The 24634-nt window shown below is 58.0% G+C and overlaps 1 protein-coding gene across 9 annotated transcripts in view; it reads left to right on the top strand.

Moving 5' to 3' along the window:
- Positions 1-23992, top strand: part of PTPRF (protein tyrosine phosphatase receptor type F) — an 88479-nt gene extending 64487 nt beyond the window's left edge. For 3 of the 9 annotated variants that reach the window (XM_047871136.1, XM_047871135.1, XM_047871141.1), the window contains 22 exons: positions 2987-3013; positions 4375-4492; positions 4572-5150; positions 5787-5884; positions 6080-6333; positions 6425-6518; positions 7102-7317; positions 7635-7789; positions 10453-10568; positions 14320-14352; positions 15152-15249; positions 18128-18251; positions 18422-18597; positions 19322-19441; positions 19685-19839; positions 19921-20206; positions 20287-20465; positions 20684-20810; positions 21021-21146; positions 21424-21578; positions 21667-21802; positions 22232-23992. In XM_047871136.1, the coding sequence (XP_047727092.1) occupies positions 2987-3013; positions 4375-4492; positions 4572-5150; positions 5787-5884; positions 6080-6333; positions 6425-6518; positions 7102-7317; positions 7635-7789; positions 10453-10568; positions 14320-14352; positions 15152-15249; positions 18128-18251; positions 18422-18597; positions 19322-19441; positions 19685-19839; positions 19921-20206; positions 20287-20465; positions 20684-20810; positions 21021-21146; positions 21424-21578; positions 21667-21802; positions 22232-22300 (3441 nt within the window). In that variant the 3' untranslated portion in view covers positions 22301-23992. The remainder of the gene's footprint in view (positions 1-2986; positions 3014-4374; positions 4493-4571; positions 5151-5786; positions 5885-6079; positions 6334-6424; positions 6519-7101; positions 7318-7634; positions 7790-10452; positions 10569-14319; positions 14353-15151; positions 15250-18127; positions 18252-18421; positions 18598-19321; positions 19442-19684; positions 19840-19920; positions 20207-20286; positions 20466-20683; positions 20811-21020; positions 21147-21423; positions 21579-21666; positions 21803-22231) is intronic. The other 6 variants (XM_047871137.1, XM_047871142.1, XM_047871138.1 and 3 more) reach the window with 6 other exon arrangements.
- The last annotated feature ends 642 nt before the right edge of the window (positions 23993-24634 follow it).

Genomic DNA, 24634 nt, shown 5'->3' with positions numbered 1-24634 from the left:
ACGAGGCCAGCATGCTCTGCTACCTCTTTGGAGCCCAGGTTTGACCCATCCCCTGCCTGCCCTCGGGACTAAGACACCGAGGTGTCCTGCCGCATTAGGCTTAGGAGGTGCTCAGACCAGAAGGTTAGGGCTGGGTTCCAGGAAACACTCTCTTCCGTCTTGCCTACGCCCAGGCCCTGCCAGCCCCATCTGCCCCGGTGACTATCCCAGCCTGGCAGCCACCTCTGTGGCTCAGATACCAGCACTAGCAGTGAGGAGCCCTCTCTGCACAGAGCCCGGCTTCCATTGTCACCCTCTGCCCGGGCTTCAGCCCCCTAAGCCCTCCTTTGTGTTTTGCAGAAAGCACATTCACTGTTAGTAAGGCTGGGATTTGAGATTTGCCTTCCCCCGCTCAACAGTGCTGGGCTGGGCAGCCATTCCTCCCACAGCCAGGGCAGGGAGAGCCCTCCTCCTGTCATCTCCCCCAACTCAGCCTTTGGCCATGGCAGAGTTCTGTGAATGGCCCAGCTGGGTGTGGCTCTACGCTTGGCCCTCAGGAGGATGGCTTGGCCCCTGGTGTTTACGCTCAAGGTCTGGGCCTGCCAGCCAGCCTCCTGTCTTCCTCTGTGCACTAATGTTCTCCAGGGGATAACAGTTTCACCCGTGAGCTTAGGGTGAGGTCCCTGGGGTATTCTGAGCACTGGTTTGCTGTTCAGGTAAAGAACCTGGGATACTGGGAGGTTATGTGAATGGCCCAGAGTTTCCCAGGAAATAGGTGGCTGAGCTTGGGTAAGAAACCCAGTCTCTGGACTCTGAACTCCTAGAAAGGGCTGTAATTGTTATGGTGAGTTTCCTCCCAAAAGATTCTGCTGAAGAGTCGTAACACCTGGTGTGGTCTGCTTTCAAGGTCTCCCCATCCAGAATCAGGGTCTTGGGGAGGGGGTTCACAGTGGGCAGCACTGAGGCAGCCCTGGGGGAAGGAGCCCAGATTCCCTTCAGAGCCCACATGCCCTCCCCATCCAGCTTTTCACCCCTACCTGGGCTGGGCCCAGAAGTGCAGGTGCAGACCCCATGTTCTGCCTGCTGTACTCAGGGTGGGCTCACCTACACAGACAGATGGGGCCTTCTTGCCTCTGGCTGAGCTTAGCACTCTGAAGCCAAATTCTTCTCTGGCCAGAGGGTGCCCTCTTCCTCCTCTCATCCTGCCCAGTGCTGAGAGAGAACGGGGGTGGAGGAGGCGGACATGTGCACCCGCCTGCATTCCTGGGGCAGGTTGAGGACTCCTCCTGGAGCCTCCACAGACACACCCACCCAGAAACATCCCCGGAATGGGCTCCCTCCAGCCCCTCCCATCCTAGAGGGCCAGCGGCACAGCTGCAGCCAGTGGGGTTCTGGAGCCACCCTTTCAGGTGCCCCCTTCTGGTTCCAAGTGGTTTGAAGGGAGCTGGGCTACAGGAGGAGGGACACTGTCCATCTGGTTTCAAACATATCATGACGGGGGTAAACCCGAACTCCAGGAAAGCCAACTGAAGATGGAGGGGCCTGGTCCCCAGCCCAGCCACAGGGCCCAGCTGTCCTCCGACCACCCTGTCAGGGACACCACAGCCTGTCCGTCTTCACCCAACAGCACCATCTGCTTAGCCCCGGGTCCCCATCAGTTCTGGAAGAACCATGAGGGTCCTGCCCCCCTCGAGTGTGTAGCCAGACCTGTCTCCTTTTATGTGTGTGTCCATGTCGGGTTTGTCTGTTTCTCACTCGATGTTTTTCCTCCCTCTCTGTGTCTCCTCTCACTGCCTGTGCCTGCCTCACCCTCTTCTCCTCTCTCCTTCCCACTGCTCCCTTCTGTCCTCTCTCCCTCCGTTGTGCTTCATCTGCTTTGTCTCTCCTTCTTTGCCCTCACTCTGCCTCCAACACGGGAGAGGTGCGTTGTGAAGACCTTCCTGCCCAGACCTGGCTTGGACAGTGAGAGTCCCCCCCCCCCCCCTCCACCCCCCCACCCCTGCTCCGAGACAAGGAACCTAGAGCAGAGGCGGGCCCAGCCATACCTTTGAAAGTGTCCGTGGCCAGTAGGGACCTGTTGATGGCCTCCTGCCATATTCTGTCCCATGCTCCTTGCAAGGCCTTTCCAACAGAGCTTCTCAGAACAAGAGGGACCACAGTCAGTGGACAGAGGTTGGACCAGCACTTTAAGGGTGGTTGGGCCAGAGGACCCTCTGGTTGCTCTAGCCTGAAGATGTCATGGGCCATCTCCCTTTGCTGTGCTGGACACCAGCCAGCCTCAGTCCTCCAGTGTCCCCAGACCACAGAACAGACACCTCAGTCCCTCCACCTACATGCATCACGGCCTAAAGAACGTACCAAGAAACAGAGACATTGCCAGCCCTGAACCATGCCTTGCTACCGTAATAAGATCTCAGGCACCCTCAGGAAGGAATAGGGGTCTCACTGCTCCCCCTGTGCCTGTGGGGAAGGGCCTAGACTCCAAGCTTGGCATTCACACTTCCATCATCTTGCTGGCCAGCCTGCCTCCATCTCCCAACCCCAGTGCAGCTCTCGCTATTCCTGGGACACCCTCCTGCCTGGGAAAACTGTATAATCTGTCTCCCAACTGAGAGTGAAAGGAGATGCTGAATAATCATACCATGACAACAGCCGCAGGCCAGGACCTTCCTGGGCAAACCCGGATGCAGTCGCCCTGCTCCCAAAGGAGTGGGTGTCTTCACCCCTGTCTGGCAGCCTCTCCCTCAGAGCACCTGTAGGTGGCGCTCTCTGGTCCCTCCCGTGCCCAGGAGCCCTCCCTCTTCAGTCTGTGTGCTTCCTAGTCTCCCTCCCCTCCTTGGCCCTGGCTTACGGCATGGGCTGGGATCTCCAGATGGGGAGTGGTTTTGGGGTGCTACCCCCATGGGCATTTCAGAGGCCCTTGCCCTCCCTCTGCCCTGCTGGGCCAGGCCCCCTCCAGCAAGAGTCCTTCACATCCTGTCTCCCTTTCTCTCCCTCCCGCGGTCAGTGGCGGCCAGAGGAGTCCGAGGACTATGTAAGTAACAGGTGTGCGAACGCGGGCGAGACCTGGGTCAGGTTGGGCTCATGGGACACTCCCCTCCCCCGCCTTTCCCCCCAGCCTGAGCCGCCGAGATCCACAGGCCACCAGCCACCTCCAGAGAAAATTGGCGTTTAGACTCAAGCGGCGAGCTGAGCAGCGATTGGCATTTCCTCTAATCCTTACTTCTCGCCTGTCGAGCAGCAATTTCGGGCCAGTGTTTGTGATCGACCAGGGCCTGGCCCCTGCTCTGGCCAGACAGGGATGGAGTTAAATCCGATCCTGATCATTAGGTCTTATTGATCCCTGGAGTGAAAAATCACCTGCTCCTGGGCCCAGGCTGGGAGGGAAACCTGGGGAGCTGGTTCCGGCATTGGTGCGTTCTGGAGCCCCAGCCCTGGGACACCCTCCAGCCGGGGCAGGAGGGTGTTTGAGAGGGGTTGGTGGTGGCTGCGGGGGCCCCACCTACCACTCAGAGCTGGAGGGACACCAGGGTTGGTGGTGACAGCTCTGTTCCCACTGCACGGTGGTCCCCTCCCTTCTTCCCACTCTCCCCGTGTGGCGTGGCTTGGCCTCCTGTGGTGTTTCTCCGCATGTCTGGAAAGGATGCCTTGGCTGGAGATGGGCATGTAGGCAGGGCCTGCCAAGGCTGGGAGACACTGCCCTGGCTGACTTCTTAGGTATCACTGGGGACAATGGGGAAGTACGTTCCCTTGGGGTGGGTGTTTCCTGTCCTATTCATCTTCCTTCCCTCATCTTTCTTCCCTTCTCACAATGTATTTGCAAGGCATTCAGTAGTCACAGAGCCCACTCCTACATGTGGCCAGATGGGGTCCTGGCCGGGTCCTGCAGGGCAGCACCTTGGCCCGCTGCACCTTGCTTGTGGGTGTGGGTGTGGGTGTGGGTGTGGTGTGTGCACACGTGCACTATGGTAGTCCTTTGCCCTCCTACAAGAGAAGCTGTAGGCTGCGTGCATGTGCGTGCCAAGAGTCATGCAAGGTGCCCCGTGCGTGCGTAGCTCTGTGCCCTGTGTGTCATGTGTACACAGACCTCCTGAGGTGTCACTCGCAGCGCAGTGGAGTGGAGGAACAGTGTAGCCCTTTGTTCTAATCTGAAAGGAAGGGTGAGCTGTCTGCTCCAGGCGTGCAGCTCCTGGGACAGGCGGGGTCCTCCTGGGCACACATCCCACCTGCCTGCCCCGCATCCAGCAGAGTCCAGCATCGCCCAGCATCCCACGCCTCGGGACCTCTGGCCCTGTGAGCCCCGGAGGCTCCCTGCCAGCGAAGGTCCTCAGGTGGCTGGCACAGGCTGGCCTCCTGGCTCCTCTGTGATGAGGCTGGGCCCCTCCTCCTTCTTAGGAAACCACCATCAGCGGCCTGACCCCAGAGACCACCTACTCCGTTACTGTCGCCGCCTACACCACCAAGGGGGACGGTGCCCGCAGCAAGCCCAAAATTGTGACGACGACCGGGGCAGGTGAGTGCGGGGTCAGGGACAGAGCCAAGGGTGGGGCGGCAGGGCGGGCAGCGCCAGAGCCCAGCGCGTGGTTGTTCAGTCCCAGGCCGGCCCACCATGATGGTCAGCGCCACGGCCATGAACACCGCGCTGCTGCAATGGCACCCTCCCAAGGAGCTGCCTGGCGAACTGCTGGGCTACCGACTGCGGTACCGCCGGGCCGACGAGGCAGAGCCCACTATCATGGATTTTGGCAAAGATGACCAGCACTTTACAGTCATCGGCCTGCACAAGGGGGCCACCTACATTTTCTGGCTTGCTGCCAAGAACCGGGCTGGCCCCGGAGAGGAATTCGAGAAGGAGATCACCACTCCTGAGGATGCACCCAGCGGCTTCCCCCAAAACCTGCGTGTGGTAGGGCTGACCACCTCTACCACGGAGCTGACCTGGGACCCCCCGGTGCTGGCGGAGAGGAACGGGCGCATCACCAACTACTCCGTGGTGTACCGTGACATCAACAGCCAGCAAGAGCTACAAAACATCACTGCTGACACCCACCTGGTACTGTCCGGCCTCAAGCCGGATACCACTTATGACATCAAGGTCCGCGCTCGTACCAGCAAAGGCGCCGGCCCACTCAGCCCCAGCATCCAGTCCCGGACCATGCCCGTGGAGCAAGGTGTGTGCCGCGGGCATGTGGCTGCGCCTGGGGAACTCTGCTCTCCTTGACCCACTGACCTCTGGCGACTGTGATCCACCAGCCTCTGCTGTGTGACCCTCCAATCTCTCATGACCATGACCACTAACCTCTAGCGAACAGGCGCCACATTCTCAGTGTGCGACCCCTGACCTCTGCTCTCCTTGACCTACTGACCTCTGCTGTGTGACTCCAATCTTTCGTGACCTTGACCCACTGATCTCTTTTGACTGCATCACCATCCTTGGGTGTGGGACACTGATCTCTTGGGGCCATGACCCACTGACTTCTAGTGAACATGCTCCACCGTGCTCTGGCGTGGGGTCACGTGCTTCTCATGACTGAATCCCACTGACATCTGGTCACTGACCAGCACCTCTGGAGATCCTGACCACGGGTCCTGTGGCATCTGCCCAGCTCAGTCCTCCCTGTGAAGAGGAGTCTGGGCTGAGAGCCGAGCTGTGGGATTTGAAGCTGGCTCGGAGTGGGGTACCTGGCCTCCGCAGCCATTCCGGACCCTCAGCCCTGGCCAGCATCTCTTCCTGGCAGGGAACCCTTCGCCCCAGCCTCCGGTTACACAGCCACAGCTGACTCCCCGCCCTTCCTTGTGTTCTACAGTGTTCGCCAAGAACTTCCGTGTGGCGGCTGCTATGAAAACTTCTGTGCTGCTCAGCTGGGAGGTCCCTGATTCCTACAAGTCCGCGGTACCCTTCAAGGTGGGTGAGGGCCACGGCCAGCCAAGCCCGGCACACTTGCCGGCCTGCCCCAGGGCGTCGCGCCAGTCCCAGGTGTGGGCGTCTGTGGCGAGGTTTCCCGGTCAGGTGGATGCACACTCTGTGCCCCATAGGCCCACAGTGGGGGGGTGGGGGGGGGGCTCACCCCAGCGCACTGCCTGTCCCTCTCCCCCGCAGATTCTGTACAACGGGCAGAGTGTGGAGGTGGACGGGCACTCCATGCGGAAGCTGATCGCAGACCTGCAGCCGAACACGGAGTACTCATTTGTGCTGATGAACCGCGGCAGCAGCGCGGGGGGCCTGCAGCACCTCGTGTCCATCCGCACGGCCCCAGACCTCCTGCCGCACAAGCCACTGCCTGCCTCCGCCTACATAGAGGACGGTCGCTTCACCCTCTCCATGCCCCACGTGCAGGACAGCACCCTCATCAGGTGTGCAGATGAAGCCGTGGGTGGGGGCGGGGCAGGGCTGGCGACGGGCGCGTGGGTGACGACAGGCCTGATTCCCGCTCTGCCCACCTAGGTGGTTCTACATCGTGGTGGTACCCATCGACCGTGTGGGCGGGAGCATGCTGGCCCCGAGATGGAGCACACCCGAGGAGCTAGAGCTGGACGAGGTGCCTGTGATGGGACGGGGCACTGGCAATGACAGCCCCATTGCTCTGCTTGGCTGTGGCCCCAGTTTCTCCCCCAAATTGGACTCACTCTCTGGCTGCTCTGCCTGGAAGCCTAGTCCTCTCTGGGACTCTGAAGCAGCCCCCTGGGAGTTTCCCAGGAAACTGGAAGGCTTGCAGAGACTCCCTAGAGGGATTTGCTGAGGATCCCTCAGGACAGGAAGAAGCAGAGACCCCTGTACGGGTCTAGAAGTTCCTGAGCCCTGTAGACTTGGGGCAGTCCCGAGAGGCTAGAGTAGAGCCCTCGGCATGTTGGGAATCCCTTGTCCTCACAGAGGTGTGGAGCCAGCCCTCTCTGGTTAGAGTGAGGAGCAGGTTACCCAGAGGGCCTCTCCTCACTGGGTTGGCAGGGAGGAGTGGCATTGTGCCGGTGTGTGGCATTATTCCGTGAGGGCCATGGGCCAGGCCGGGCCCAGGCCTGTTATGTGGACGGTGAGTCTCAGTCCAGGGAGAAGATGTCTGAGGCCACAGGCCCAGGGGCACGTGGTCTGAGGTCCGGCGTGACTCCTGTGCTCTGCTCTGTCAGCTTCTGGAGGCCATCGAGCAGGGGAGTGAGGAACGGCGACGTCGGCGACAGGCAGAGCGGCTGAAGCCATACGTGGCTGCCCAGGTGGACGTGCTCCCTGAGACCTTCACCCTGGGGGACAAGAAGAGCTACCGGGGCTTCTACAACCGGCCCCTGTCTCCGGACCTGAGCTATCAGTGCTTTGTGCTCGCCTCCCTGAAGGAACCCATGGACCAGGTCTGCCTGCGCCGCCTGGGCTCTCAGTACCCCGAGACTAGACTAGTCTCAAATACCATGAGATCCCAGGCCTAGGGCTGCCCCAGAGACCCCAGACCTGCACTAGGGGATCTCAAAAGACGTCAGCCCCTAGGACCCAGAAGGCCAGACCTTATCTAGCCCTAGGGACTCGGTCAGCTGGCCAGGCTCAGGTCGGCCTGTTTGGTTCCAGCCCAGCATAGCCCAGCCCCAGAGCCCTTTCTCCAGGTTTGGTGGGCAGAGGGTGGGGGACCTCACAATGAGCTCACCGCCCATGCTGTTCCTCCACTGGGCCACAGAAGCGCTATGCCTCCAGCCCCTACTCCGATGAGATCGTGGTCCAGGTGACACCAGCCCAGCAGCAGGAGGAGCCTGAGATGCTGTGGGTGACAGGCCCCGTCCTGGCAGTCATCCTCATCATCCTCATTGTCATCGCCATCCTCCTGTTCAAGAGGTGAGTGCTGCACCCAGCACCCCAGGAGACAGCCACCTGCCCCTGGACTCTCAGGTCCTTCCCGGCATGGTTCGCGCAGGTACAGGGCAGCCACAGAGGCCTGCACCCGGCCCCTGGGCTCAGTGGGAGCCCACAAGAGCAGAAGCAGTGTGTGTGCACACACGTGTATGTTAGCCTAGGTGTGACGAGGAGCCACAGCTTCACAGAGGGCTGGTTCACCTGCATCCCTGGGCACGTGTGTCCATCTGTCTCTCTGTTTCGGTGGGTGTGAACATGTCTGTCTTTAAGCTTCAGGACACCGCCCTCTCCTGGTCTCCTACCTTCAGCACTTCCTCTGACGCCATTCCTAGATGACTCCCCAGCCTGGCTCTCCCGCTTAGGCCTAGAGAGGTCCAGGCCCAGCTGCGGGCCCATGTACCCACAGACATTCATTTGGCACACATTTATTGAACGCCTGCTGTAACCACGGCATCCCCAGTAGTCCCAGACTCAACGTGTCTTAAACCTTCCCCTTAACCTGCAGTCCCTATCACGAGGGACTAGTTAGCAGTCAGAAACCTGGGGGCCGGCCTCAGCCCTCCTCTTCCCTCACTCCACCTGGTCTCCTGGGAGTTCTGTCCTAAAGATGGCTACATCTCCTCCTCCACTCCCAGTAGGCTCCCCACAAGACGGTGCATGTCTAGGCACAGCTGGGGACCTGGTAAACGGTGTTCCTCAGTGCTCTTTCTCAGCTAGTAGTAGCCACCTGCTCTTAGAGCCTCCCCTCCTACCCATCCCCCTGCCAACCTGAAAAGTACTTCCAAAGCTTCGTCACCCTCAGTTTAAAACTTGTTAGTGGCTCCTGAAGTAAAGCATGAGCTCTCTAACCTGACAGTCAAACGCCTGGCTAACCAGTCTGGTCCCATTCCCAACATTGTCACGGAACTGATGCAGTTCGCTTGACTGGCTGGGGCTGTGCCCCCTCCATTCTGCAGCTTTCCCACTCGTGCCCACCAGGCTGCTGTCATTGCATCCTTCAAGACTCCCTTCCAGGGGTTCTCAGTTGAGAGAGTTTGCCACTCTTGATCGTGGGGTTGTGAGTTTAAGCCCCATGTTGAGCATAGAGCTTACTTTAAAAAAAAAAAAAAAAAAGACTCCCTTCCCGGCTCTGGTGCCCACAAGGCTGTCCCAGGTCCCTACTTCTGCCCCAGTGATGCTTCATTGGGCACATCACTAGGCCTGTGTTTCAGCAGCCACCACACTGCTGAGCCCATAAGGCTCGTTCACGAACGTTTGTCAGTGAGCACACATCGGTTTGTATGTCTGAACACGTCTCCACATAGGAGTTCCTGTGCTCTGTGTCCCATCTCTCCCCTATCCCTGACCTGGTCCGAGGGCCTCCTTCCTGAAGAGTTCATTCCTTCCTCCCAGGGTGAATAGGGACAGGCTTTCCTGGTCCAGGGCATGGAGACTAGTGGGGGGTGGACCCTGAGGAGTGTCCTTTCCATCCTGTCTGGGTCCTGGTGTCTGTTAGGAGAGCCAACCCCCTGCCTGTGGAGGCCATATAGGTGCCGTAAACAGGTCCCTCAGCGTCTCCCCATGTCGTGAGAGGGCCTGAGTGCTTGGTGGAAACAATGACCATTCCTCTCTTCTGTCCTTGCCTGTCTTTCGGGACCTAGTAAACAAGAAAGGTAGGACTCGTTCCTTCTCTCTTCACACGCCTCCCCATTCACTCCTTATCCCTGTGCACATTTTGGGCCCAGCAGGGAGGGGCGGTGCTTTGACCGGAACCCTCCTGGCCTATGCTTGTCTGGTCGGCTCAGCAGGCTCTGGGGTGGGCTCTGTCACTGTCTCGACTTGTACGCTGCACAGGGGATGCCCCTTCCCCAGGGCACAAGCATAGTGCAGACTTTAGTGCTTCCCCGGAGTGCACAGACTGACTCCGAGCTCACCAGAGCCTTCTACCAGCAACCAGTTCTCTAAGATTACCTGAGTGCTGCAGGAGACCCATGTGCAGAGAGCACTGGCTGCAGGGCAGGGGGACGTGTGTGTTTCTACACACTCGTTCACACTTATGCAGACACCCGCGTGCACATAGCGGGAGCAGCCCCTGGATGCTTGTCAGCAGCTAGACCCCGTGGTCTGTCTCTGACCCTGTCCCTGTAGACGAGGGAACTGAGGCCGATGAGGGAGGACTCCGCCCAGCTAGGGTGACACCTTCCCCGTCCTTCCCCTGCTGCTCTGGACATTTACCCTGATACCGAGAGACAGACAACCGGGGCCCAGCTCTCTGTGATGTTTGTGTATCGTACGTGTCATTTGCATGTTTACTCCTGGTGACTCCTGCTGCCTCAGTTGTGGTGGCCTTGGGGACAGCAGCCACTGCCCAGCAGTGACCTCCCCTCTCTTGGAAGGTGCCACCAGCCTTTGCAACCCCTTTCCCCCTCGCTGCACTGGCCCTCTGTCCACTCTCCAGTCCTTCTGTGTCCCCACCCACCCCACCCTGTGTTCTCCATGTTAAAGCTGCTCTGCCACTGGCTCCCCTGCGCTCAGAGACCCCAGGGTGGGGCAGTGGGAGGGACCAAGCCGGACACACAGGGGCTCTGCCACAGCCAACCATGCCGTCCATCTCTGTCCTCCACCTGGACCTCAAGTTCTCACCAACCATCCTTCTGCCTCTTCAGGAAGAGGACCCACTCGCCATCGTCCAAGGACGAGCAGTCAATCGGGCTGAAGGACTCCCTGCTGGCCCACTCCTCAGATCCCGTGGAGATGCGACGGCTCAACTACCAGACGCCAGGTAGGGCGGCTCCTCCAGCCCGGGCCCCCCAGCCCCCCAGCCCGGGCCCCACCTGCCCCCCAGCCCGGGCCTGCAGGTGCTGGAGTCTCTACCAAGAGACTCTAGCCTCATGCCCCCGTTTCCTATCCCTGTTTCTTCTTTCTGCCCCTCTTCTTGAACCCATTCACTTCACTGAAGTGACAGAAGCTTCTATATCCAACAGCTACTCAGGCCCTGCCTTACCTTGGGTCAGGCCTCCAAATATAGGCTAAGGATCCTCACATAGCCCACATCCCAGCCACAAGGTGGCCAGCCTCTGCACCTGCACTTTGTCTCCTCTGCCCCAAAGAGGGGTGTGTTGGTAGGACATGCCCCATCAGTCATTTGGGGTAGGATAGGGTACCTAGATTTACGGTGTGAGCACAGGGACCCCACATAGGGCTTTATATCTGCCTTCCTTCTCCAGCCACTTACACATGGCTCTCTTGTCTCCTCTTTCTAAGGTGTCACTCCCTCCCTGTGCCCCAGTAGACGCAGCTCAGACCCCTCCCCTAGAAGCTTCCCAACCTGCCCCAGCCCCCACATAGGCCTGGGGGTCTCCCCTGGCTCCCAGAACCTCTCTGATTCTTCCACTATGACTCCTCTTACACTGGGCTAGAATTGCCTCAATGACAATCCAAGCTCTGTGGGGCCATGAACTGTGTCTTGTTCATTGTCATCCCTTGTACTGTGCACACAGTGGTCTCTAATTGGGTACCTGTAAAATGGACACACAGACAACTGAGTTGAGTGAGTGAATTAACATACATACAGGGCTTGTGTATATGTGAGCTAGTTAAATCGGTGCATATTAACGTACTGCAAAACTTAATGGCTTGAAACAATAATTATGTGTTACCCCTCATAGTTTTTGTGAATTAGAAATTCAGATAAGAGTATAGCAGGAACAGCTTGTCTCTATTCCAGAATGTCTGGGCCCTCACCTGGAAAACTTGGAGTCTGAGAGCTAGAATCATTTAAAGCAAAGGTCAGCAAATAAATAAATAAAAACTTTAAAAAGGTGGGGGGCGGGGAATGGTGCGCCTGGGTGACTCAGTCAGTTAAGCGTCGGCCTTCAGCTCAGGTCATGATCTCATGGTTTGTGGGTTCGAGCCCCACATCGGGCTCTCTGCTGTCGACGCAGAGCCCACTTCAGATCCTCTGTTCCCCTTTCGCTCTGCTCCTCCCCTGCTCGTGCTCACACTGTCTCTCAAAATAAATAAATACAAACTTAAAGCAAAGGTTAGCAAACTTTGGCCCATTACCAAATATGGTCCACTACCTGTTTTTGCAAATAAAGTTTTATTGGAACACAGCCACACTCATTCATTTATGAATTATGTATGGCTACATTCACGCTACAAAGGTAAAGCTAAGTAGCATCTACCATACATCCATAAAGCCAAGAATATTTACTGTCTGGCTTTTATGGAAAAGTTTCCTGTCCTCTGAATTCTGAAGACTCAGTGTTGGTGCGAGAGTCAGCCATGAGCCCACCTGGGGTTGTCATCTGTGACGACCACACGCGGCCTCTTTATGTGGCCTGGGCTCCCTCAACACCATGGTGACTGAGTTCCAAAGTCCTGCGTCCTGAGAGCAAGTGAACCGGGTGGCCTAGTGGGCTGTTGTGACCCAGCAGAATCATATCTGTGAGGAATCCATGCTCCAGGATGCCAGGGGCCTGCAGGGCAGAGAAGCCCCCTCTGAGAGGGGTTGCTGAGCCATGTGGGCGTGAGTCAGGCAAATGGGAGGGAGCTCCCTTCGTTGGAAATAGTCCTGCGGAGTCAGCATACGGACACTGGGTGTCCTGCCTCATTGGAGTTGGGGTATTGAAAGCCCACGGATGAGACTGGAGGGTACACAGAGGTCTATCACAAAGGAACCTGAGCGCCAGGCTCAGGGGTTTGGACTGCATCATGAGAGCACCAGGGAGGCATTAGACGTTTTCCGCAGGGGAGCGACAGAGTCAGAACTGTGATTTGGAAATCTCGCTCTGGCTGCTGTGCGGAAGACAGATTGGAGGAGAGAAATGGGGAGCCTGGAAAGCCCCGGGAGTAAGTGAAAGGTGCATGAGGAGGGTGGCTATGGGGGGTGGAGGGCAGTCTTAGGAAGCGTGAAGTAGGTGGCAGGGCTCGGGTTTATGGCTGAACAATGAGGAGGGGGTTCCGGGTGGCAATTGGGCCTGTGGGTCTGGACCTCCACACCACCGTCCGCCTGAAACCACGGACGTGGGAGGAGGTGCCAAGCGGCCTGCAGTGACCAAAGCCGGAGAACAGAAGAGGGGGCAGCCAGTAGGAGATGAAATGTTGAGAAACGATGAAGAGTAGCCAGGGAGATTAAGAAGGAGCAGCCAAGGAGGAAGGGTATGGGAATAATGGAGTGTCCCTGAAGCCAAGGCCGGGATGGCTGTGCACCCAGGAGGACCACTGGCTTTGGCAGCTGGGACTGTGGAGAGAGAGAGCATGGTGGCCGAGTCCTGGGGGCAGAAGCATCTCGGTTGGTTGAGGAGCAGTGAATGGGGAATGAGCAGGTGGAGAGACCCCTTCCAGAGGCCAGGGTGTGACGGATAGGATGGACAGGACCACAGCAGGAGAGGAGAGAGGTGTGGCTTGAAGAGGGATTTTTCTTTTAACCGATATGGAAATTGTTTACCGGTGATGATCCATCGATGCAGGGGTAAAGGGTGCTCAGCTGTGGGACAAGAACCCAGAAGCTGGCTTCAGGCCCCTGGCCCAAGTGGGAGGGGTGTGACGTAGCCCAGGGGAGCAGTGTGGCCATGCCTCCCTGCGTTCAGGTCAGCAGAGGACAGGAGGCGGGTGAAGCCGGTAAAGGGGAACACACTGCTGGGTTCTAGGCTGGTGGGCTCGGTTTTCTCCACAATGAGAAGAAAGTGGTCAGAACAGCAGGGAAGGCATGGCCTGGGTGTGGGCACTGAGCAGATATGCCCAGGAGGACTGCTGAGCAGCTAGGAGCCCATGGCCCTGATCCTGAGTCACTGTGGCTGCAGAGATCTGGGAGGAAAGGCAGGATAAAGACGAAGTGTGTAGATGTGGTAAAGGCCAAGTGCAGAGGATGAGGGTGTTCAGAAGGGACTGTGGAATGGGGCTGGCCATGAGCCCCCAGAGATGCGGAGCTCAAGGAAATGGGGCTGCCAGTGGGGAGAGGCATCTCTGTGGACACGGTGGTCCCCAGAGTGTTGAGAGAACCAGGAATCAGAAGGGACAGAGGGACCAGGGGCATGGCAAGTTTTCTTAGTGTTTTTTGTTTTTTGTTTTTTTTACTTGAGTGAACTCTTTTTTCCTCCTATAATTTAGTCTTTATTCTGAAAAGTTTTCAGACCCACAGAATATATAGTTGTTTCCTGCACCTCCTCGTGCAGACTTACCTGTCATTTCTGGCCATACATGCCTCATCTCTCAATATGAAAGCAGCACGCTCCCCTTTCGCCTCCCCATCTGAAAATAGCCAAGGTCAAGTTTTGATACCAGTGGGGATGAGGGTTGGTTGGATAGGATCCAGTCTTAAAAAGGGGCCCCCAAGGCTGTCCAGACCCCCGGGTGTTGGGAGCGCTCCGCTCTGGGTGGGAGATGGGTCTGTGTCCCCGGGAGGCAGCAAGGGCCCGTGGTGGGGCCTGCCCACCCCCCTCAGCCCTCCACGTGTCCCCTGTAACCAGAGAAGGTCGATGGGCTCTCTTCTCGTGCCCCGCTATCTTTTGTGTTTTCTTTCTCTGCAGGTTCCAGTGTCCCCAGTTGCCCGAATATCTCAAGTTAGTTTTCCAAGTTCCGGGGGCTACTCTGGCTTCTGTGTGTTTCCTTCAACTTTTTCTCACCCTGTCGCCTCCACCGTCCTTCCTTAGATTCTTTTCCTTCTCTCCTCTCTTCTTCTCCCCTTCTCCACCTCTCTCCCCAGCTCCCTCCAGTTCTGTCTTCCCTACCTCTGGCCCCAGCCCTGTCTCTCTGCCTCTGTAGCCTCCAGTCCCAGTCTGACCCCCTTCTGGGTGCCTCTCCTGTCTCCACATCTCCCTCCTCATCTCTGCTTTTCTCTCTAGATTCTTCTGGGTCATTCTGCCATGTCTCTGTACTTTGCGTCCACTCCATCCACACGCTCAGTGTGGAGACAGTGACGTCACCCAGTCTCCCACAGTGACTGGCGCCAGTGAGGGGCAGGAGGGCTGTGCACAAGCAGGGCCTGTGGGGCAGGTGTGCGGCTGCGCCACCCCCCAACCTGGGCTTCCAGCCCCAGCCCAGGAGGAAGGATGCCTGGCATCCCTGAGAACCCGCCGGGCAAGGCCCTGGTGCCCCCACTCAGCGCCGTGTCCCGCACACATGCCCTGCGCACATGCCCACACGTGCTCTCAGCACACACACTTCCTCTGTCCTCTCCCACCTTCTGGCCGCCGTGTGCTCCACCATCCTGTCGCCGCATGTGCTGCCGTCTCCATGCCACCAGTGCCGAGTGCTTCATGGTCACACATGTTCACGTGTGCACATACATGGATTGGGGCTGTCTCCACCACCCCGCACAGGCCTCACGCTGACTCTGCCTTTATGTGCCTCCGCCCCCAGGTATGCGAGACCACCCGCCCATCCCCATCACTGACCTGGCAGACAACATTGAGCGCCTCAAAGCCAACGATGGCCTCAAGTTCTCCCAGGAGTATGAGGTGAGACGTCCGTACCCCCTGCCATGTGCCTGCTCCAGGCCTAGCCCCGTGCCAGCTCCTGCCCTGCCTCGGGTCCCAGCTGTGGGTGGGCGGCTCCAGGCTTCCCCAGAGTACAGATTGGAGGGATCAGCAGTGGCAAGTAGGGAATTCAGCTCTTCGGGTGCCAGGCCTGGCTGAGGCCCTTTTAAGCACCCTAAGTCTGGACACTCAGACACGCGCCCACATGCTAACAGAAGCAGACAGAGGGTCACGCACGTGCACGCGCGCGCGCACGCACACACACACACACACACACACACACGCACAGACAAGTAGTAATAGCTCATTTATCAAGAGCTTACCTCAGGCCAGACCAGACTGGGCAATTTGCATGTGCCCTCTCATCCTGTCTTCCTCAAAGTATGAAATGGTACTGTTATTATCCCATCTTACAGATGAGGAAGCTGAAGCGCAGAGAAGGGAAGTGACTTGCCCGAGGTCAAGTAGCTGATGTGTAGTGGAGCCGGCAGTCAGACCCAGGCCTGCCTGACAGCCTGTGTCCTGCTCACGCACACCCTCACGTGTGTTCTCAGAGCCGCACAGGTCACAGAGTGGACAGTTGGGTGACTTGAGGCTCGCTGCTCAGGCTGCACAAACCTTCCTGCTCACAGCCCTCCACATACTCTGTTCACTCTGGTTCACTCTGTTCACTCCTAGCTGCTGGGGCCCCGACTTCAGCTTCTGGGGTCTGAGGGCTTCCAGGCAGCCCAGCTGGTCAGGGGCTGGGGGAAGGATTTGCTAGAGAAGGAGATGATAAAGGAGAGCCTCCCCTCCTCTAAGGAGCACAGACAGAGGTGTCGTTCTGCCTCGTCGGCTCCTGTCCCGCTGTTGCCCCTGTTCCTAGCACAGGCCTGGCCCAGGACTCACCCTCGATCAATGATGAATGGATAGGTGATCGATGGGCTGGCTCAGCCCAGCCGGCAAGTCTGCTCCCTCTAGTCAGACGTCCGCCCTCGGCTGTGCGTGGTACCCTGGGGTCCCAGGATTCCCCTTCTGAGGGCTGTGGGCCAGGTTTCCACAGAGGAAATTGAGCTTGGCAGGCAAATTGATGAACGTGTCTGCTGCGAGGAGAGCATACCGCCTCTACCTGTAGAGCACCCACTGCAGCCTGCTTTGCGATAAGTCCCTGCTGCAAAGGTAACAAGATTGATGAATCGTGCTCCCTGTTCTTGACCTGGCCAGGAGGGCCTTCCATAGTCTCTGCCCACACTCATCCAGTCCCGTGTCCCACACCGGCCCTTCCTTGCCACGAGACTCTGCATCTCACTGTCTAGGCGCACGGTGTTCCCCCTGGCGCCTTCTGCCCACTTCTCAAGTGTGAGCTTTCCCTCCTCCTCCAGGAAGCCTTCTCTGCCTGCCTAGACCTGCTGTGGGCTTTCCCTCAGCCCGAATCCCATAGCCCTGTCACCTTTGTCGGTCAGTCAGTCCGTCAGTCATCACGCGCTGTCGAGCACTTACCCGTGCTGAATACTGGGAACATGGATACAAATGCCTCAGGCAGCTCAACCTGTGGGGGAGACAAGCTCAGGCAGATAGTCAACATTGAATATGACAGTATACCCTAGTATTAAATATGACAGAATGCGCAGAGAAAGTAGGCTGACGGCACCGAGGCAGGCCGAGGGGTGGGGTGGGCAAGAATGTCTCAAAGAAACAGTGCCTGCTGTCGTGTGGAGAGTAGTAGGCTGGCGCCAAAACATGGCGGGCATCGTGGGCTCTGCTGGGAACTTTGGATCGTATCCTTCTGTAAAAGGGGGATAATAATAGAGCTGCTTCATAGGAGGCTTACGTGAGGGAATACATGCAAAGTGCTTAGAACAGTGCCAGGCACACGGTGAGTTCTCACGGAGACTCAGCTGTTACGGTCATTATCATCTGTGGTGATTTGGAGCCGTGGAAGGCATTGGAGCAGGAAATGGATAATCAGATCTGCATTTTCTGAGGATTGTTCTGGCTCCAGGACAGAGTAAGTCAGAGTGGGGCAGAAGCAAAGAGGGAAATACCCGAGTCTAGGCTGCAGTGGCCTGGCTGAGGCCAGTGGCAGCAGGTGGAAGAGAGCCACGGGGGCGGGGAACACAAGGGCACAGTGACTGAGGGGACGAGCACGGAGGAGTTTTTGAGGATGGCTTGAGGGTTCTGGCCAGGGTTTGGGGGTAAAGGGGTGAAGGTGCCTTTGACCGAGATGGTGTTCCAGTGGCAGAGCCGGGCATAGAGGGAAGCTGATGAACTCCGCTTGGCAAGGGTTGAGATGGCAGGGCCTGGGGGACCCCCAGGTGGCTGCTGGCCACTCACTTCAGCTCGGGAGCTCGGGGAGCCCAGGCTGCAGCCAGGGTAGTGGGCAGCTCCAGATTGTGCGTGCAAGATCCCACAGGCAAAGGAGGGCCCCCCGCAAGGTTTCAGAGTGCAAAGGCCTGGGAGTGAACCCCGAAGGAGCACTGTGCCCTGCCTGCAGGAAGGAGAGCTGGACAGGGTGATGCGGCAGGTGCCCAGAGGCCCCAACGATGTCGGGGACTGCATGGCTGGCTACCATTGCTCTCTCTTGGTCTGTACTCATTTCATTAGTTGGGTGCAGGGCTCGAGGGACATTCCCCTGCCTCTGCCCCACCCCGACCACTCTACCAGGCAAGGGGATTTGGTGCCATGGTCAGAAGGGCCTCTGTTCATCACCTACCTGACAGGTGGTGTGGTAGCCTCTGAGCTTCACAGCTGGGGGCACGGAGCTGGTTGTGGCCTAGGAGCAAAAGCAGCACGTGGCCACCACCTGGCAGGCTGGGTCTTGGGGGCAGTAGGGAGACCTCAGCTCTTACCCTGCTCTACCTGCCTCCTCCACTTCCTACAGTCCATTGACCCTGGACAGCAGTTCACATGGGAGAATTCAAACCTGGAGGTGAACAAGCCCAAGAACCGCTACGCAAATGTCATCGCCTACGACCACTCACGGGTCATCCTTACCTCCATCGATGGTGAGCCAAGGGCAGCGCCCCCTCCCATCCCCTTGCTCTCTTCCTTGCTGGCTGGGGTGACGTTCCATCCTGTACGAGAGGCCCGTGAGTCCCAGGGGTACACCAGGGCATGGTGGGCTGGACGGGGGGGCTCTGGGATAATGCTCTCCTATGTCCCTTCATGCCCATAGGTGTCCCAGGGAGTGACTATATCAACGCCAACTACATCGATGGCTACCGCAAACAGAATGCCTACATTGCCACACAGGGCCCACTACCTGAGACCATGGGCGATTTCTGGCGGATGGTGTGGGAACAGCGCACGGCCACTGTGGTCATGATGACACGGCTGGAGGAGAAGTCCCGGGTAGGACGGTGCAGGGGCCTGCCAGGAGGTGGGGTGGGAAACACCCAGCCACCAGGTGACTTCAGGCACCTTTTTCTGTCTCTGTCCGAAGTTCCTCAAGGAATGCACCAAGTGCTGTTGTCTTCTCGGAGTGTTCCCATGTTCCCTAGCTGCTGGGTATTCCTGGGGTATGGCGTGTTCCCTAGTCACCAGCAGGTTCCTAGGATATTAACATGTTGTACCAGATGCTGTCATTTTCCAAGAATGTTAATATGTTCCCCAGTTGCTAGCATGTTCCCGAGATGTTCACATGTTCCCCAGATGCTGGAGTGTTCCTGGGGCATTAACACATCTCCTAAGTTAATTAGTGCAAAGAGCTGCTGTTATCTGCTTTTGCACTGCAAAGCATTGACTGGAACGTAAAATTTACAGAGCTTGAAAATGGCGCATAAACCTTATGGGTAAATTTGGCAGAAAATGTGCCTGGTGTGATCTGGTCATGAATAAATAATTTTCAATTACGGCCCTCATTCTCCCAGCTCGGGCAGGGATGGCATTGTAGCACGAGAACCTGATACGGTTTGGTGAGAGGGTGGCACAATAGATCTGAGAGTTCAGGGCGGGGGGGGCCTTGCAGCCAAGTAAGCTAGACCTCCCAGCCTTCTTTGCTCCTGGGGCTCCTGCCAGTCTGAGCCTTTGGGCAACTCTGAGCACCCTTGCACCTGCCCCGCTTGTCCCCCTGTAGGTGAAGTGTGACCAGTACTGGCCAGCCCGGGGCACCGAGACCTACGGCCTCATTCAGGTGTCCCTGCTGGACACAGTGGAGCTGGCCACATATACCGTACGCACCTTTGCACTCCACAAGGTATGACCCTGCCCTGGTACTCTTCCCCCACCCGGGCCCTACCAGGACAGCAGTGTGAGCTAAGCGTGCTGGGGACGGGCGGGAACTCAGTGCTGGCAGCCAAGGCCATGGGTGGGATGAATGGAAAGAGCGCCTCGAGCTCCTTCACTCCGCCCCGCATGGCTTCTGAGTCCGGTGAGAGCAGCAGGTCTGGCCTCAGCATACTCCCCCTGTCACATCACCTGCCCCCACTTTTCTCCCCAGAGTGGCTCCAGTGAGAAGCGGGAGCTGCGTCAGTTCCAATTCATGGCCTGGCCAGACCACGGGGTTCCCGAGTACCCGACCCCCATCCTGGCCTTCCTGCGGCGGGTCAAGGCCTGCAACCCACTCGATGCAGGGCCCATGGTGGTGCACTGCAGGTGAGGGGGTAGAGTGCCACCAGAGGGGTGGGATGGGAGGTGGGGTGGACCTCTGCCCCAAGCCGAGCCCGTGTCCTGCAGCGCGGGCGTGGGCCGCACGGGCTGCTTCATCGTTATCGATGCCATGCTGGAGCGGATGAAGCATGAGAAGACGGTCGACATCTATGGCCATGTGACATGCATGCGATCGCAGCGGAACTATATGGTGCAGACAGAGGACCAGTATGTGTTCATCCATGAGGCACTGCTGGAAGCCGCCACGTGCGGACACACGGAGGTGCCTGCCCGCAGCCTGTATGCCCACATCCAGAAGCTGGGCCAAGTGCCTCCTGGGGAGAGTGTGACTGCTATGGAACTCGAGTTCAAGGTGGGCGCGGGGGCCTGGACTGGGTCATGGGGATGATCTCCCCAGAAGGCCAGGCCTGACCAGCCCCTTCCTCTGTCTAGTTGCTGGCCAGCTCCAAGGCCCACACATCCCGCTTCATTAGCGCCAACCTCCCCTGCAACAAGTTCAAGAACCGCCTGGTGAACATCATGCCCTATGAATTGACCCGCGTGTGTCTGCAGCCCATCCGTGGTGTGGAAGGCTCTGACTACATCAATGCCAGCTTCTTGGATGGCTATAGGTCAGCATGCCTGTGACTGCACACCACGCCCCTCGGGTGCGCAGGCCTGCAGCCGGCTAGCTGGAGGCCCAGCAGAGTAGGGCCAGCCCAGAAGATCAGAGTGGGCTTCCTGGAGGAGGGGTAGTCAATCTGGGCAGGGCTTCAAGGGACCAGACAGTCTGAGGGAGACTCGAGGGGCGGCAGCCCCTCCGGCATGTCCGGTCTTGTGTCCACTGCAGACAGCAGAAGGCCTACATCGCCACGCAGGGGCCTCTGGCAGAGAGCACCGAGGACTTCTGGCGCATGTTATGGGAGCACAACTCCACCATCATCGTCATGCTGACGAGGCTTCGGGAGATGGGCAGGGTGAGCCCACCACCCTACCCCCACCCCAGGGCCCTTGCCATGCCTGGGAGCACACCGGCCACGTCTTCACCCCTCCCTCCTTTCACACCCAGACCCTCGGACCCCTTCCTCACCACCTGAGGTGCCCTACCTCAGAGTTCTCTGAAACCCGGAGCTCTCCTCCCAGACTCCTCCCTGCCTGATCATGGGGGCTGGGTCCTTTGTCCACAGGAGAAATGCCACCAGTATTGGCCAGCAGAGCGCTCTGCTCGCTACCAGTACTTTGTTGTTGACCCAATGGCTGAGTACAACATGCCCCAGTATATCCTGCGTGAGTTCAAGGTCACGGATGCCCGGGTAAGTGTGGAGAGGGGAGCGTGTACCTTTGCGTCAAAGCATGTCTACAACATTTCCCGAGCACACGTGGGGTGGTGGCTGCCTGCGTGGCGCCCTGGCTCAGGCTGCAGGAGTCTGAGGCGAGGGCGCAGGTGTGTGTGAATGCATTTCCCAGGGTGGCTTCAGGTATCGTGATTTCACGGGTACACACCCTGTGTCATTGTCCTGCCCGCCTGGCCTGGTGGGGCTGCAGCGCGGGGCACAAGTGACGTACTTGTTCCCTACCCGCCTCCCCCAGGATGGGCAGTCGAGGACAATCCGGCAGTTCCAGTTCACAGACTGGCCCGAGCAGGGCGTGCCCAAGACGGGTGAGGGCTTCATTGACTTCATCGGGCAGGTGCACAAGACCAAGGAGCAGTTCGGGCAGGACGGGCCCATCACGGTGCATTGCAGGTCGGGCTGACCCCGTGGAGGGCTGGGGGAGGGGGGTGACTGTGGGCCTCGTGGGCAGGATCCCTGATCCAGTGCTGTCCCTGAGCAGTGCTGGTGTGGGCCGCACTGGGGTGTTCATCACTCTGAGCATCGTCCTGGAGCGGATGCGCTATGAGGGCGTGGTTGACATGTTCCAGACCGTGAAGACCCTACGCACACAGCGCCCGGCCATGGTGCAGACGGAGGTAGGCGGGCCCACTGGCTGGTGCACAGGCCAGGCTCCTCACATGTACACGCCGCCAGCATTTACCGTTAATCTGCTCGGCCCGAGGTGCCGGAGTAGGATGAGTGGAACACGCTTCTCATTCAGCAGCTCTGCACTGAGCACCAGCAGAGTGCCGGGTTTCCGGCAAGGGTTGGACCAGAGTCCTTATGGAGTGCACGCTCTAGGAGCAGATAAACTTGATGGAGGTGGCTGTGGGGGCTGGGGGAGCAGGTGAGTATGGGGCACCGGGGGAGAGAGATGAGCCTTCGGAGGCTCCTCCAGGCTCTCTGGACACGGCTTGGGGCAGATGTCTGGGTCTAGCACCTGCTTGTGGCCCACCAGCTACAGTGTGAGTGCCCTTGGCAGCGTGTCGGGAGTCTCCACTCATACCAGTCCCCTGTTCCGGCAGGACCAGTACCAGCTGTGCTATCGTGCGGCCCTGGAGTACCTTGGCAGCTTTGACCACTATGCAACGTAACTACCGCTCCCCTCTCCTCCGCCGCCCCTGCCTGGGGCTCCGGAGGGGACTCAGCTCCTCTGAGCCATACCGACCATCGTCTAGCCCTCCTGCACGGATGCTGTTGCTGGCAGAGCACAGCCCACTGGGGTCACAGCGTTTCAGGAACATTGCCACACCAAATGGAGAGCCCAGACCACCCCTGGGCGAGTGGGTGGGCCGGCAGGCAGGTGCCGTGGCCTGTCTTCTGTCCACCAGGCCCGCCCGGAGCCTGCTTCGAGCTCTCCGTTCCGCTGCCGCCGCGTTTCTCATGCTTCTTTTCATGGGGTGGGGATGGGGACAAAGTCTCCTTTTTTATACGTTAAGTGGGGTAGACTGAGGGATTCTAGCCTCTTCCCTCTGATTTTCCTTTTGCAAATCCTTAACTGCAGAATGGGCCGCTGTGGGGGTTGGGGTTCAGTTTGTTTTCTTTTTTGAGTTCATTTTGGATCTTCTTTCTGTATGAGTCTTGCTGCTGAAGGACAGAACATGCCTTCCTCTGCGTGGAGCTGGGGCCACCGGCCTAAGTGCAGGCCCAGCCGTGGGCCTGGGAGGCATCACCGGTCCAGCTGCTCTTCCGGCCGTTCAGACAAGATCCTGTTTCAGCCAAATGCAGGGAAACACAGTTCTTTTTTTGAGTTTTGTTTTGTTTTTCCTTCAGAGCCTTATTTTAGGCCCCACAGACAGTGGTGGGCGGGGAAGAGATAGGAAACACTCATCCCCAGTTGTCTATTCCCGTGTGTGTGTGTAACATTCACAGCCCAGAACCACAGACGTGTCTCGGGGAGCCTGGCAAGGCGTTCCTCATCACCATCGTGTTTGCAAAGGTTAAAAAAAAACACAAAGAAAGAAAAAAAAAAAACAAAAAAATCCAAAAAAAACCCAAAAAAAAAAAACCCACCAAGAAAAACACAGAGTCATCCCCCTGGCCTCTGCTTCAAAACCCCAAGAGGGGAGGCAGCTCTGTGTTCCTGGGCTTCCCAGGGGAGCTGCCAGACTGACCTCTGGGCCCACAGAGCCTTGCTTTTGTCCCCAGCGTTGCGGGTACGGCGTGGTGTTGGTAAGCTGTGGATCTGGCCGTGGGGCCAAGGTGACTGACACAGGTCAGGGTGTGTACCACGCCCCGCACACCTCAGGGCCGAGCAGGGGCACAGCTGGCCCTTCAGGTCCAGGCCAGTGGGCCTGGTAGCACATGTCTGTCCTCAGAGCAGGGCCAGATGATTTCTCTCCCTGGTTTGCAGCTGTTTTCAAAGCCCCTGAGAATCGCTCTTTTCCACTCCTTCAAGATGCCCTCATAAACCAATGTGGCAAGACTACTGGACTTCTCTCAATGGTACTATACTCGATCCTTATTATCTTGGCTTGCTGAGGGGCAGGGAGAGGGCCTCTTCCTCTGGGCAGCACTATCTAGGTAGGTAAGTGGGGGCGGGGAAGGGTGCATAGCTGTTTTAGCTGAGGGATATGGAGCACATGTCCCCAGATCTAGCTAGGCTCAGTCAAGATCAACAATCCAGGGTTGGTAATGTTGGATGAAACATTCATTTTTACCTTGTGGATGCTAGTGCTGTAGAGTCCACTGTTGTACACAGTCTGTTTTCTATTTGTTAAGAAAACTACAGCATCATTGCATAATTCTTGATGGTAATAAATTTGAATAATCAGATTTCTTACAAACCGGGCCTCCGTCTCAGCTCTTTCTGGAACCGAAGAGTGGGCTCTGTGAGTTCCTAGGGGTACATTCTGTGCCTAGGGGTACATTCTGGAGATTTCCTGCTCCTAAGGAGACAGTGAGGCTGTCCTGAGTATTTGCGGCAGTTGGGCTCCCAGTGTGGCTGCCCACTTTCAGAAAGGAACGTTACAAACCCTGAAAACCAGATGCCAGTGTGTGTCAAGGGCACCCCACATGGGACCCAGCTCCCCAGGCAGACAGCAGACCCTTTGCCTCTCCTCACCCTCCGGATGTTCTGGGCCATCATGTTGGGGACCCCGGGCCTCCCCTCCCCTTTCCTCTCCTCCTCCCCTGCTGTAAGGAGAGAGATGGCATGTGCCAGTGGAAGCTGGGACGATACGGAAATTGATTAATGAAGACCTTTGTAATCCTTGCGATGGGGATACTGGACACAGTGTGGCCATTCGACCGCCAGCAACATCTGCTTGTTGAGCCTTGCAGCCTCTCCACCAGTGATCAGACCGGACCCACCGAGTAGTCAGGCCACGGAACTTCCCGTGGCACAGAGAAGAGCAAGACCCAGAACAAATGGGGAAGAGAAGTCAGCAGTGACTGGACTGTTAGTGCCATGACCAGCCCCACACTAA

This window comes from Prionailurus viverrinus, chromosome C1, assembly GCF_022837055.1.
Source record: "Prionailurus viverrinus isolate Anna chromosome C1, UM_Priviv_1.0, whole genome shotgun sequence".
In the NCBI taxonomy this organism is placed as follows: Eukaryota; Metazoa; Chordata; class Mammalia; order Carnivora; family Felidae; genus Prionailurus; species Prionailurus viverrinus.
This window is presented reverse-complemented; position numbering and strand designations above follow the sequence as displayed.